Raw genomic sequence first — 13,034 nt, 5'->3', positions numbered from 1 at the left:
GTTTTATCGAATGATCTCAGTGTAATAAATTTCGATATTTTATACTGTGAAATAAATTTGGTGATGTCACTCTTCGGACTTTCTCCTGCCAAAAAACGACACATCTTTGATATCAGTCTGCCAATTACAGAATTTAAATTCATGTTGAAAATATTGAAAAATCATGAAGAAAATCTTTATAATAAATAGGATACTCAGTTGGTTATCATGAATAACCAAAGTATGATCACTCTTGCCAAAAACACTTCAGGATGTAACTCATGGAACAACTTCCGCACACTAGTTAAATCAAGGCATTCTTCAGCAATCATGATATTTTGGTTATCGACTCTTTTCAATTAATTATCATTATTATTATTACCAATGTTACTGTACTACATCTGTTTCTGCCATTTCTATTCTAAAACAAAATCTATTAATTGATGGTTACTTTTTGTTTGACTGCAAAAATACAATGGTATAGTGATGTCATTTTGTTGTTTTTGTCGCATAAATTGAACATTAGTGTGTTGACCTTTACGAAATTTTTCAACATTGTTTCAAAGCACAAAAAGAAGACTGAGAATGACTTTGGGGTAATGATTTGAACAGTTACAGAATTAGGGACTAAAAGAGCCGAAATCAAGCCTTACAGTAAAAGTATATAAATATCAATGATATTGAAAGTGCCCATTGATCTTCAAATGTTTAAATGGGTTAGCTCCATCTTATTTAGCAGATAAAATAAAATTTGTTTCTGAATTAAATCATACCATTCAAGAAATGCCATAAACAATGCTCATTTTATCCCTAAACCTAAGACAGAACTATTCAGACATACTTTTATTTACTCTGGCCTATTTAATTGAAATGAAATAAGAGTGTAAAAGGAATAAGTCTTTTTAAGAAGAAATTAAAATCTTCCTAATGGAACAACTTGCAAAAGAATGAAAGAACTATATTTATATGTACTATAATGTAAAATAATAACTTTGTTGGCATGCATTTATGTATTATATACTAGTAGTCATTTTGTGACATTGAAATTTACCTTATATTTTGTTTTTGTGTAAGGGCCTCAGGGAAGATTACTATCCAAACTTATAAGCGTTAAACCTGTCAGTCATTTTATGCTGCATCCTGTAAAGTAATTCATTACTTTCTTTGGTATCCACCATTAACGTCCAGATAGATATCTTTCTTTTGTCAAAATGTGGGTAGCTGTATTAAGATATTTGTCCTTTTTAGTCAAAGGCACTTGTTTCATATACAAAAGTAGCCCCCTCGTAACAAGTGCCTGCGTTTTTAGTCCCATTGTCCTCTAAGGATTTCAGTTTGGCTACACATTTAGGGTCACCGAACCCCTTTCTTGTTACTTTTTAAAAATCTTTAAATCTCATTACAATACTTGAGAACAATTTTTTTCTCAAATTATCTCTCCTTTAAAAGAGGGTTTATAGAATCAATGTTTGCAATTTTACTTTTAGTGGTCTCTGTGTCAAAACTTCTCATAAAGTAATCTAAAGATCATTTTCTCATTCTATATCAAACACTATTTGCTCATTAAAAATATATTTTATGAATTTGCAAGATGACAAAAGATGCTCTGTGAAATAGATATGATATTCTTTAAAGCTGATAGTCTTTTTCATTCTTACACATGAGGCAGCCATGTTAAAGAAATATTATTGCTGTGTTGGTACAGTACTTTAAGAAACTTAATTGCAGTTCATTGTATGATACTTGTATTTTTTGTGATATCAAAAGGTTTTTGACTGTATGATGGCATCATCAGTAAATATTTTTTATATTGATCTTCCCTCTCATTCAGGTATTAATCTATATCAATATTTTAATTTCAGATTTGTTGCCAAATGGTAAAGCCCCATCAAGGGCAGAGAAGAAGAACCCACTTTTAACAGATGCTGCCCAGAGTCTCATGTTGATGGGTTATCTTCCGAAGGTCATAAAGATTGTCATTGATCGAGTCCTCAAACAACATGGTAAAAATTAAAGATGTGACCATGGCCTTCAGTTTTTAACATGCAACATTAATAAAACCACGATATTCACATTAGATATGTACAACTCTTGATACAATAGTTCATTCCAGAAATGTAAATGTCAAAGTTTGAAAATGTTTGAACTCATTCCTTCTATTAAATATAAAACAAGGACTGTCATGAGTTAATGTTTATAGTAATGTGAGTTCAAAATATACAAACAGGACAAATCAGTAAGGGAAACTGAAGAATTAGTATTAATTTCACTTTCAGTTCCACTATGCAAAGTTTCGGCTGATACATTGTGAAAGTACCAGGTATTAAGTTTTATATATTTTATTGATATATAAGGAATGGAGTGAAGTTTTCTCCTTTCTTAGAGGAGAGATGGACAGATGAACTCCTTTCCATAGTAAATCCACACATTTGAAATATCACAGTGATACATATTTTGATAGACTTGCCAAATGTCTACTCTGAATATGATTAGTGAGACACTACATTGTAATTTATTGTTTAGGTTTCATTCTTTCTGTAGAAAGAGACATTTTTCTCTGCTTTAGTGTTTTAAGTACAGCCCTAGTAAATAAGTTAAGGGAAAAATATGAGATCTGTACAAAATAGAATTGACGTATTGACATACTCTGTACTGTGAAAGAACTTTAATTCATGGGTGAAAACATTAGTGCATAGATTCTTGAATTCTTGAATACCAACTCCATCATACAAAAGAGTGGGAAATTAAGTTTTTGTTGAGAACCAAATTTTGTGGTTTGCCAAACGTCATGAAAACCATGTAATTTTCTGCCCTATGAACAGTGATACTTTCACAGTAAAGTACTTCATTAAATGCATGTGAACAGGCTTTTTGTATGTTGTACAGTAATAATTATTCACTTGTTTCACAAGTATTAAAATGTTAATGTGACAAAATGGAAAATTCTACAGGAAAACTGTCTTCTTGTGTGGTTCATAGTAATTTTATACAAAATATATGGTTGTTAATAGACATTTAAACTTTCTGTCTATTTTCAATTGAATATCTTTAGTATAATGTATCAGTTTGTTTGATGTCACTGTCTAATTAATTATGTAAAAATATCTATGACTTGGTTTAAGCTTTTAACATGATTTGATGACAATGAATGAATTGCTTTTCAAGTTAATAGTTTATTCTTTATGTAAGGGATATTATTTTGTTGTGCTTTTTCAAAAAGATTTTTTTAAGTAGTTAACAAACGGTCATTTCTGTGCATGCCATCATATGCATGTATTAGTATAGTTTTGTGCAGATTTTTTTTTCTTTTGTTAATCTTCATATTACATGTACCAGTACACAGAATTTTGAAACAAATTTATTTGTAATTTATTTTAAAAATTATTATAACCTCTATCAGAAAAATCAAATTTGTGTTAGCACTTTCAAACCATCAGATTTGTTCAATGTTCCAATTCTAGTATTAATCAAATAATGGCTTTTTAGTTACTTTTTGAAATAGAAATTTTGTACATTATGTTTTTAATTTTGGGTTCAACAATTTAAGTTGTTACCTTATAGAATTTCAGTCAATCAATGTACAAGAATGAAAATGCACTCATGATATAAACATATTGGTAAAATAAATGGAGAAACACAGAGGAATAAGGGGGAAAAGTAAGCTATGATGTACATATGGAAAATAGTATGCATGTTCTTATCTGGTTACAATTCTGGATCATTATGGTGTAACCATCTGCACCATGAAAACTGATTTATTCAACGGGTCATAGTTTTCCTTTCCTCTTTCATCTATCCCGGACTTGACTTTTTATGAGCAACTTGGCAGGTGTTTCTAGAAAAGCAAAAGACGCTTACCCTACCAGTGCACATGGTCTATGCTCCCAGTTTTTAGTGGAGTCCGAGTTGCTCATTTGCTTTTGTTACTTTGTATGTATGATTTTAGTTACTTCATGTTCTTTGTTGTGTATGTCTCTTTTCCATCTCTGGTCTTTGTCCCTGGAATGCATTCTTTTGATTACCGCTATAACCTTGGTTCCCTTGATTACTCCTTTACATTTCTGTTTCAATTTAGGGTGGTCAGGTTTGTCCTCTAGGGCCTTGATGGAAGAAATTTACTGTATCGAAGAATCCGAAGAAATGAAGAAAGATGACATGCTTGCTCCAACTCATATAAAACTGAAAGAGGCTTTGTCTGGCAAGAAGAAAACAATCAACAGCAAAGGTTAGTTAGAAATTTTGTGTGGAGCATTAATTCATGTGCAACATTGGAAATATGAAAAAATTTAAATGTGCCGTATGGTGTCGGACATTGGCCATCGTGATTGAGAAGTTTTCATTTTGTTTCTGTCATCAAAATATCCATCTTCACAACCTTCCTGGAATATTCCTGATGGTTTTACTGAAAGAGTCAGAAATAATGTGTCAGAGGACCTATGCACGAATCAATTAGGTATCAATTTTCATTTTTGTTTCTCTTTTTGAAATGTAAAAAACAATCCTGTGAAGTACATAAAAAATTTATGTCACTTCAATGCTTTATTTTGCTACCAGATTGAAAGGTCCATTAATGCTTTATGTATTTCAGGATTAAAATATGATGTGAACAATAGTAAATTATATCATATTATTTTAATTATAGAAGATTACAAGAGATTAGAAGAAGACTCAAAAGACATGAAGGAGCAGATGCAGTGTAAAATCTGCTGTGAAATGATGGTTTCAATTGTATTTTTACCTTGTGGTCATTTAACATCATGCTCTCAATGTGCCCCAGCTCTCAAAAATTGCCCTGTATGTCGTACTGATATTAAGGGGTCTGTCAAAATCCAAATTCAATAACCTAGCCATGTAGTAGCATTTCTGCCATACATATTTACCAACTGCTCTCTGCTATTTACCAAAATGTTTATGCATTGATGATTATGTTATTTTTGTATTGTCTTTTAGAACAGTTGATATTGATGTGCTATGAGGTGATAGGAAGAAACTAACTTAATAATACCATTACATTTTACTGCATTCATTAATGTTATCTCATAAAAAATGCTGAGGCTTTTGCCAAAAAGTTTCCCTAGAATTTACTAGTATATACATCTATTATGAACACAGTAAAATCTGGTTAGACATGAAAGTACTTCAAATTTTATTTGTTGGAATCAAAAAAAAAAACTAAGAATTTTCATTGCTTTGAGTATAAGATTGTTATTATTATGATCGTAAATGTGCCATTTTTAGGCCGTTTTAGCTATTGCCATCACTTGGCATCCGTTGTCATCCGTTAACTATTTTTAAAAAATCTTCTCCTTTGAAACTACTGAGCAGAATTATACGAAACTTTGCACATATGTTCCTTAGGGTATCTTGCACAAAAGATATGTTTAGATTTTTGATCCGTCTAAAAACATGGCAGGCATTACTAAAAATAGAAGACAGGTCAGACGGTAGTTTTTTGCATATATCTCAATAATCATTAGGTTTAGCCAAATTCTGACATAGGTGAAAGTATTTAGCATGATGAGATCTGTCTGTGGTACAATTTTCATTTTAATCTGTCAAGCCATTTAGGAGTTATTGCCCTTATTTTGACGTTTTTTTTTGTTGCTATTTTTAATGTCATTTCTTTCAAAAATCTTTTCCTCTGACCCTACTTGACTAAATGGAACCAAACTTGGTATGAATGTTCCTTGGGGTATCTTGCACAAAAGTTATGTTTATTTTGTTTGATCCATCAAAAATCATGGCTGCCATTACTAAAAATAGAGCAAAGGGGTTAGACTGTTTTGCATTTATCTCCAAAGCCATTAGTTTTAACAAAATTCTGACATAGGGTAAAAGTGTTCAGCATGATGAGATCTATCTGTGGTCAACTTTTCATTTTAATCTGTTAAGCCATGTAATTGCCCTTATGATGAGTCCTACCGAAGTCTTCTTGAGTCAAAATTGTTAGACAACTTCTTGTTAAATTTATTGCCATTGAAAGACAAAATTTTCACCAGGTGAGCTATTCAGGCTCCAGGGAGCCTCTTGTTATTTACAGTTTTACTTTTGAATGATATCTACAAAAGTCTTTGCATGTTAAAAAAGCAAAGTGAAATGTATGATCCTTTTAAAACGAAGCTCATTATTTCATCTCATAATCAACTTGAATATTGAGTATTTTGATGCCGAAAAAATTTCATCATATACCAATTGTCTTTCAACATTTTTATAGGACCTTGAAAAATTTGTGGTGTGGCGCTGTCATTGTTATAATTGGAGTTGTCATCATCATCTGTGTCATTGTCTGTAGACACTTGATTTTCATGCAATAATTTGAATATAAGTTGGTTGATTTTTTTTATAAAATTTTATAGCATGGTTTCAAACCACAAAGGAGAGTTTGGTATTGATTTTTGGGATTATGGCCCGACCGTTTTAGGATAAGGGACTAAAACAAGCAAGAATTAAACTATTTAACTCCTGTAAAAGCACTGGAATGTCAGTGATATTGTTGCACAATATTTTATACAAAAAGGTGACCACTTTGGTTCTGGTTCAATTTCATCCTACATGTCAAATTCAAAGCTGTGTCAAGTTTTAATGGTGTGTCCATACTTGCCTAAAACTGTTCAAGGTTTAGCCTCTGTTGTATCAATATTGTATTTAATATTTTAACCTTCACAGGTGGTGTGTCATATAAAAGTTTAATATGAAAAAGTAGTGCTGCTGTAATTGCCAACATAGGATTTTTAGTCATGTATTAAAATGAAATTTTAGGCGTTGAGATTGAAATGTGCTGAGGTCATATTACTGGCAGAAAGGTTTTCAGCAGCACCAATAATACTAAATTGGATAGTTCTACCATATTTGTCAGCTTTGCTGGCATACTTTGTAACTAAAATGTGATATATTACCTACAAAGGAGAAGGGGTGTTAATGACTTTTTATTGGCCTTAGATACAACTGAAAATTAATCATCAAGTGTTAATAATATTAATTGTGAATTTGGAGACTTGAATCCTTAACAACTGAGAAAACATTAGGACTTCTGAAAATTCTTGAATTATAGGATATAAGAATTGCTTGAAGCTTACTAATTTCAGATACTCTGTACATTTTGTACTTACTGGTATTTCTGGCATGGAAATGGTGTACACACTCAAGAAACAAAGTTCATATTTACAATTTTCAGCAGTATTTTGATAATTGTGGCACCATTGTGACATTATCATAATTAACTAAATCCACAAAACATTCTTTTTCCTAATATTTTTTATATTTTATTATGTTTTGAACAATAATTATGTTATTACAACAAAGTTCATATTTTCGGGCCTTATCCTAACTTAATGCCCCTACACCTTATAATTTGCATTTGAGTTATATTTAAACATTTTTATTAAAATCTCAAAAGCAGAGTGCAGAATACTTTATCAATTTTAAGAATTTAACTCATGTTATACCTTTATACTGTAGCATCACTCTGATGTTTATTGCTTGACTTAAATATGTTAATTAGTGAAAAATTACAACTTGTAGAATAAAGAGTGTTAACTGTGTGCAACTTATATTGAATATTGATTGATATAAATATACAATGTGTCAGATATTGTAAATATTGTTTAGAGCCAATATTTTGATGACTGTATTTTTATGTATATATTAATATGTACTCAGAAATAACTGTTTGCAGAGATACTGTTAGTAAACATGTATGGCAGAAATGGATCTAACTACTGGACAATCGTCGCAGTAGTTTTAGCAGGTACCACATGCTGTGTTCATTCCACAATTTGCTCAGGTAGAATTTTTTTTTAAATTTTTTTTTATTTTATAATTTACAAATATACAATTGTTATTTTTTAAAAGTTTTGTACTGGTGTTTATAACAGTGCCTTTTGTCTACATGAAAACCTCATTTTGAATCATTCATTCATACTCTAGTATGTCATCTTTAGTTACTCATTAATCTTTTAAATTAAGTCAGGAAACAGGAAATATGAAAAAGTAAAAAAATGCATATGACCGTGAAAATTTTATATCAAGGTTCCATACCACACTAGGACAGTTGTAATTGATTATGGAAATATTAACCAATGCAAATTGTTCAGGATTTAAGGGGCCAGAAGTAAACTTATAGTAGAATTTAACTATATAATTTAAGTATTAGTGGCAGTATTTAAATAACCCTTGTCAGCTTGGATTCTTATTTGGGTTAGTAAATAAAACAGTGAAGAAATTCGGGGCCAAAAGGGACCTAAAACAAACATTTTCCTGGTATGTAGCAATGACTGGAGTAGAAGTGGATCTCTATGAAATTGTAATGCTATGTTCCAAAAGGAAGGTTTAATAGGAACAGTGTTTTGGCCCTAGTCTTTATGGAATCAAAGACCAAAAAAATCAGAATTTTTTTTTTTAATTTTGTATTAATTGCTTAGTTCTTATGTCTAATTGTAACTTTTAAAGTGCTTTCACCAGTTTCGTTTTGTCAGAATCTTATGCTGTGTCAAGCATTTAATCGCAATCTATATTCAGATTTGTATCAAGTCTGATATTGTGTCCATGCTTGTTCCAATGGTTATAGTTTGACCCCTAATTTCATAAAAAGCTACACCCTGCAAAGTATTTTATTGACCTCCAAGTTAACTTGAACTAATGCAGTATACTTGTACTTGGTCAAAGGAACATTTTCTAACATCTTTGTTTAATGTAGAAATTAATTTACAGATTAATATTTTCACTTTTTTTCCATACCATGTGATAAATTCTGGCTTGAATACACAGTATACTACTACTACAGGCTAGGCTTTTTGAAAGACCCCTTCATTTTCATGCAAATATCCTTAATAAATAGCTGGAATCTTTTTCATTTTACCAAGCCTTTTTTATATGGATTTGAAAGTCTGTAGATATCTTCTTTCGCACTCAGCTCTTCTTTTATTTTATTGATTGTGTGTGTTTGATTGTCATTTATATGGAAATATTCTTGTGTGTACTTGTTAATGCCACAATTTTATTAAAGTCATATTTTAAATGCTCTTTTTTTGTGTGTAGGTATGTTATAAATTTAATCTATTAAAATAACAATGTCTTGCAAATCAAGGCAGCCTTTATCCAATGCATAGAATAATTTGGTTTTGGTTACAAACACTGTTTCAGCTTAATCATATTGCATCAATGATTTTGATGGATTATTTGAAGTTAATTTTTATTGGTATTTAGTAGTTTGATCATGTGGGGTCATTTCAGTAGGAAGAGAGAGCTACGATCACTGACTTTATTTTAAGGTATATCATACCTATTACACTGAGCATGCTTTTCTGTCATTTTACAAAATCATTTAGACATGTGTATTTTCAGTGAACTAATAATGATTAAAATGATGTAAAAAGAGTATGATTAAAACTTTTGATGTATAAAATTGTTTGGTAATATTACAAGTGCCTCTTTTAAGGGGAGATAATTGGCAGGAAAATGTTCTATAGAAATGTAATGGGAATTTCAGTTTTTTTAATAATACAAGAAAAAAAGTTTGGTGACCCCCAAACCTCTTTGAAATATGAAAGAATGTCAGTTAAGTGTTCTTTTTATAATTTTTATCATTAAAATTTTAAAGTACTGGTATTTTCATCCAATGTAATCTTCCAGAAAAAAAACTAAGAAAATTTATCTACAAGAAATATTGGGTATGATCTACTTTAAGTCAAATTTCTAGCTTAGTACTCATTGTTATAAATATCGAAGGTTCTTTCCTTCAATGTATTTATAACTGTATGGGGTAATGGTATTATGAGTACTATTCTGTTTAAAAGTCTGGTAAAGGATGGATCGTTAAGAACTCTATATAAATACATTCATACTACCGGTATTAACAGTTATAACACTGTTTATTCATTTTAGCCCTGCTCCAGAGAAGAAAGGAATGTAACTGTTTTTGTCTTTCTGTCCCTCTTACAGTAGTCTGAATTAAAAACTATCTTTTTTTTCTCAGAAACTACAATTCACAATTCCTTAGTATTTTGTACATGTATACAACTTCAAATAGGGGTTCAAAATTTCAGAAATATAGTGCTTCAACTTCCAGTTTAGTGCAGTTTTCTAACATTTATGGTAAGGAGCAAATATTTTTATCACACTTTTCACAGCAACTTCTATTTGCTGCCTTAAATAAGTGAGTGAAAATACTTCCATCAAATCTGTGGCAGTTATGCTCTTATATATCAGGAGAGGGGAAAGTTGAGGTATTCTTTAGTGTACATGTTGTATACAGGTAGATAATTAAGATGAGAAAAACATTCTCAATTTTTTTCTCATATCTTGCCCACATTGTAGTTAATTATATTTTGAATCAACAGTGTTCTGGTTGATATAAAAAAAATATTGGTTAAATTTAGGTAATTCTAAATTCTAAGGTATATAAATCTTGAATATTAGGTTAGTATTTGGTTAGAATGTGGAAAAGGTATTTTATTTGCTTGAGCAAAGCTTTTAATTTATCTTTCTCCAAATTGAGCCATTGGTTGAATATGCATATAACTCTTTCACCACTAGGCATGGATTAAACTATTGCTAGAGTTTTCCTGCCATTTTACATTTTTCAAGTTTTCAACAGATTTCATTGGAGAAACCAATTTCTTGATGTAAATTATTTCTCCACTTTATGGTAAAATTAATATTTTAACATACTTGCTAAAGCTGACTTGTTGAATTTCTTTATTACCATCTTGAGTGGGGAAATAATTCAAATCACTTGTTACTGAAGGGGAATTTGTATGTAATTTTTATCCAGTCTGTTTTGCTTTGATCTTGCACATCCATGCACTTCATTTGGTTTGTAATGCCACATTTTGTAAATTGTTGTTGCTTTTTTTATTTCTAGGAGTAAAACAAGTTGAAATAATGATTATAGGGAGCTCTAGTATCAGTCAGTTGAATTAAGAGTCTGTGACTTATAGAGTGTATTCTGGAAGGAATATCATATGCATAGTGTGTGTGAGGAGTAAAGATTATAGAACGAAAACCAGTTTCTAAAAACATTGACAAAATGTGTTCAATGTGTTTCAAGAAAACTTAGTTGAGAGAGAGGATACAACTAGTTCCAAAAAATACTACAATGTATCAGTGTATTCAATGTAAGTGCCCAATATAGTCTATAGAAAGAGAGAAATATACTGAGACAAATGAGTTCCATATGTATACAGTGCAGGAGACAAGTACAGGATATAAATTTACAAATGGAACAACCTTGAATTGAAAAATTGAAAGTATTTATTCTAAAAATAGCTGAAGATGCTTTGATAGTGTTTGGTTAAGGCAGGGGTCATGGTTAAAGTGCCATTGTATTAAATCAAATCCATTTATTTTATCTTTACTTTGGAATGCCCTACATGTACCTATACCTCATAGTGTGTATGTACATGTATATATAGATATTACATAATTGATTTTTCAAAAAAATATTTTGTTTTATTGATTTAACTGCGATTTAAATAATTAACATACACACTTTTTCAAGATTGATATATTTAATATTTTTTATTTAGGTACTGACCATTTTTTTACTGAGGGGAGCTGAGATTATTTGGAAAAAAAATTAATTGATAACAAATTTTAGCCCAAAAATTCTTTTACAGCCATGGACAGAAAAAAATATGATACAATATTTCTTCAATTACTTATAAATATAGATTTTCAAATAAAATTGTTTAATTCCTGCTGCTGCTGGGAAAAATACCAAGTTATTTTGACATATGCATGAAAAAAAAACTCAGTAAAAGATCCCGGCCCCATCCCCACCTTAATTGAGAAGAAAACGGTATGTGCCTTAAGCATACAATCTTTTTTTTCTAACTTATTAAATATCGTACTAAAATAACAGAAAGCAACGAAAACTTACCAAACCCCCTTAAGTGACTTGTCCACTTAGTAATTAAAGGGTTTATTTTACATGTTTTTTTTTATTAGATTCCAAAATATTTCCAAATCCAAATAATATCTTGTTTTAACATGACTGAAACAATAACATGTGAATAAATGTATTCATCTCTGAAGGCTGCAAAGTGATGTATACGATGTCAATTTCCAAATGTTTAAAATTAGTGAATTATAATATCCAGTTATCAGGAGTATTTACTCGTTATTTTCTCTTACAAGACAAGATATTAAAAAAATCCAGTCAAAACATTAGGAGTGATTATGGCGTCATCAGATCATTTTCAGATTTTTAATAAAAATGACTTCACACAGCAACATTGTGCGACAAAGTAGTCTAATCTCTATATTACATTAAAATAACTGAAAATGATAATTGGATTACAGATAAGGCACCGACCATTTTTCTACTGAAGGGGGCTGGGTTTATTTTGAAAAAAAAAATAAAATCATTCCAAATAAGCCAAAAAATTTTTTTTTACTCAGCATGGACAGAAAAAAAAATATGATTTAATATTTCTTCCAATGTAGATTTTCAAATAAAAATTTTTAACTGCTGCTGCTGAAGAAAATTATTTTTAGGCTTGCAGGAAATTGTTTTTTTCTAGATTAACATAAAATCCCAGCATCCACCCCCCAGAAGAAGAATATGGTCTGTGCCTGACAGAATAATAGGTCAAGATTGGAGATCACGTTTCATTTTATATGTTGTTGTGTATGTTTTCAGAATAAAAATAAGAACAAAATATACAAAAAAAATGTATTAAAATAGTTATTTGTCAAATTAATGTATTGCCTATGTATTTTGCCAAATCTTTTTGCTTCTCCACTACCAGTATATCTTGATTGTGTCACTGATACTAAGGCATGTTGACACATATGGATGTTCTTATTATACCCCCTGCAAACAAAGTATATAGGTTTCACCCCGTCTGTCTGTCTCTCAGTAGCGATTTTTTAAGCAGCTTGCAGCATTGTTATGAAACAATTGGGTGTTATAGAAAATTCAGCAAATTGTGTGTCAAAATAGTTTAGTCTATCCACCATAAAATTGTGTCCAATATGAATCATATGTCCACATTGGTCCCCAAATGTACGAGGATTCAACAGACTGCAGGTGTATTAGTCCTGTTAGGGGCAAT

At 30.5% G+C, this 13,034-nt stretch overlaps 1 protein-coding gene across 3 annotated transcripts in view; it reads left to right on the top strand.

The window, feature by feature from the left end:
* LOC148614654 (baculoviral IAP repeat-containing protein 8-like) overlaps nucleotides 1-12,676 on the top strand; it is a 32,471-nt gene extending 19,795 nt beyond the window's left edge. For all 3 annotated transcript variants that reach the window (XM_088588916.1, XM_088588917.1, XM_088588918.1), the window contains exons 5-7: nucleotides 1,842-1,982; nucleotides 4,055-4,204; nucleotides 4,622-12,676. In XM_088588916.1, coding sequence (XP_088445042.1) covers nucleotides 1,842-1,982; nucleotides 4,055-4,204; nucleotides 4,622-4,821 — 491 coding nt within the window. In that variant the 3' untranslated portion in view covers nucleotides 4,822-12,676. The remainder of the gene's footprint in view (nucleotides 1-1,841; nucleotides 1,983-4,054; nucleotides 4,205-4,621) is intronic.
* The last annotated feature ends 358 nt before the right edge of the window (nucleotides 12,677-13,034 follow it).

Source organism: Perna viridis, chromosome 6, assembly GCF_037379345.1.
Source record: "Perna viridis isolate PV_CMFRI_1.1 ecotype Kerala chromosome 6, ASM3737934v1, whole genome shotgun sequence".
NCBI classification, from domain to species: Eukaryota; Metazoa; Mollusca; class Bivalvia; order Mytilida; family Mytilidae; genus Perna; species Perna viridis.
Note: the sequence above shows the minus strand (reverse complement) of the source record. Positions and strands in the feature narration are given on the sequence as shown.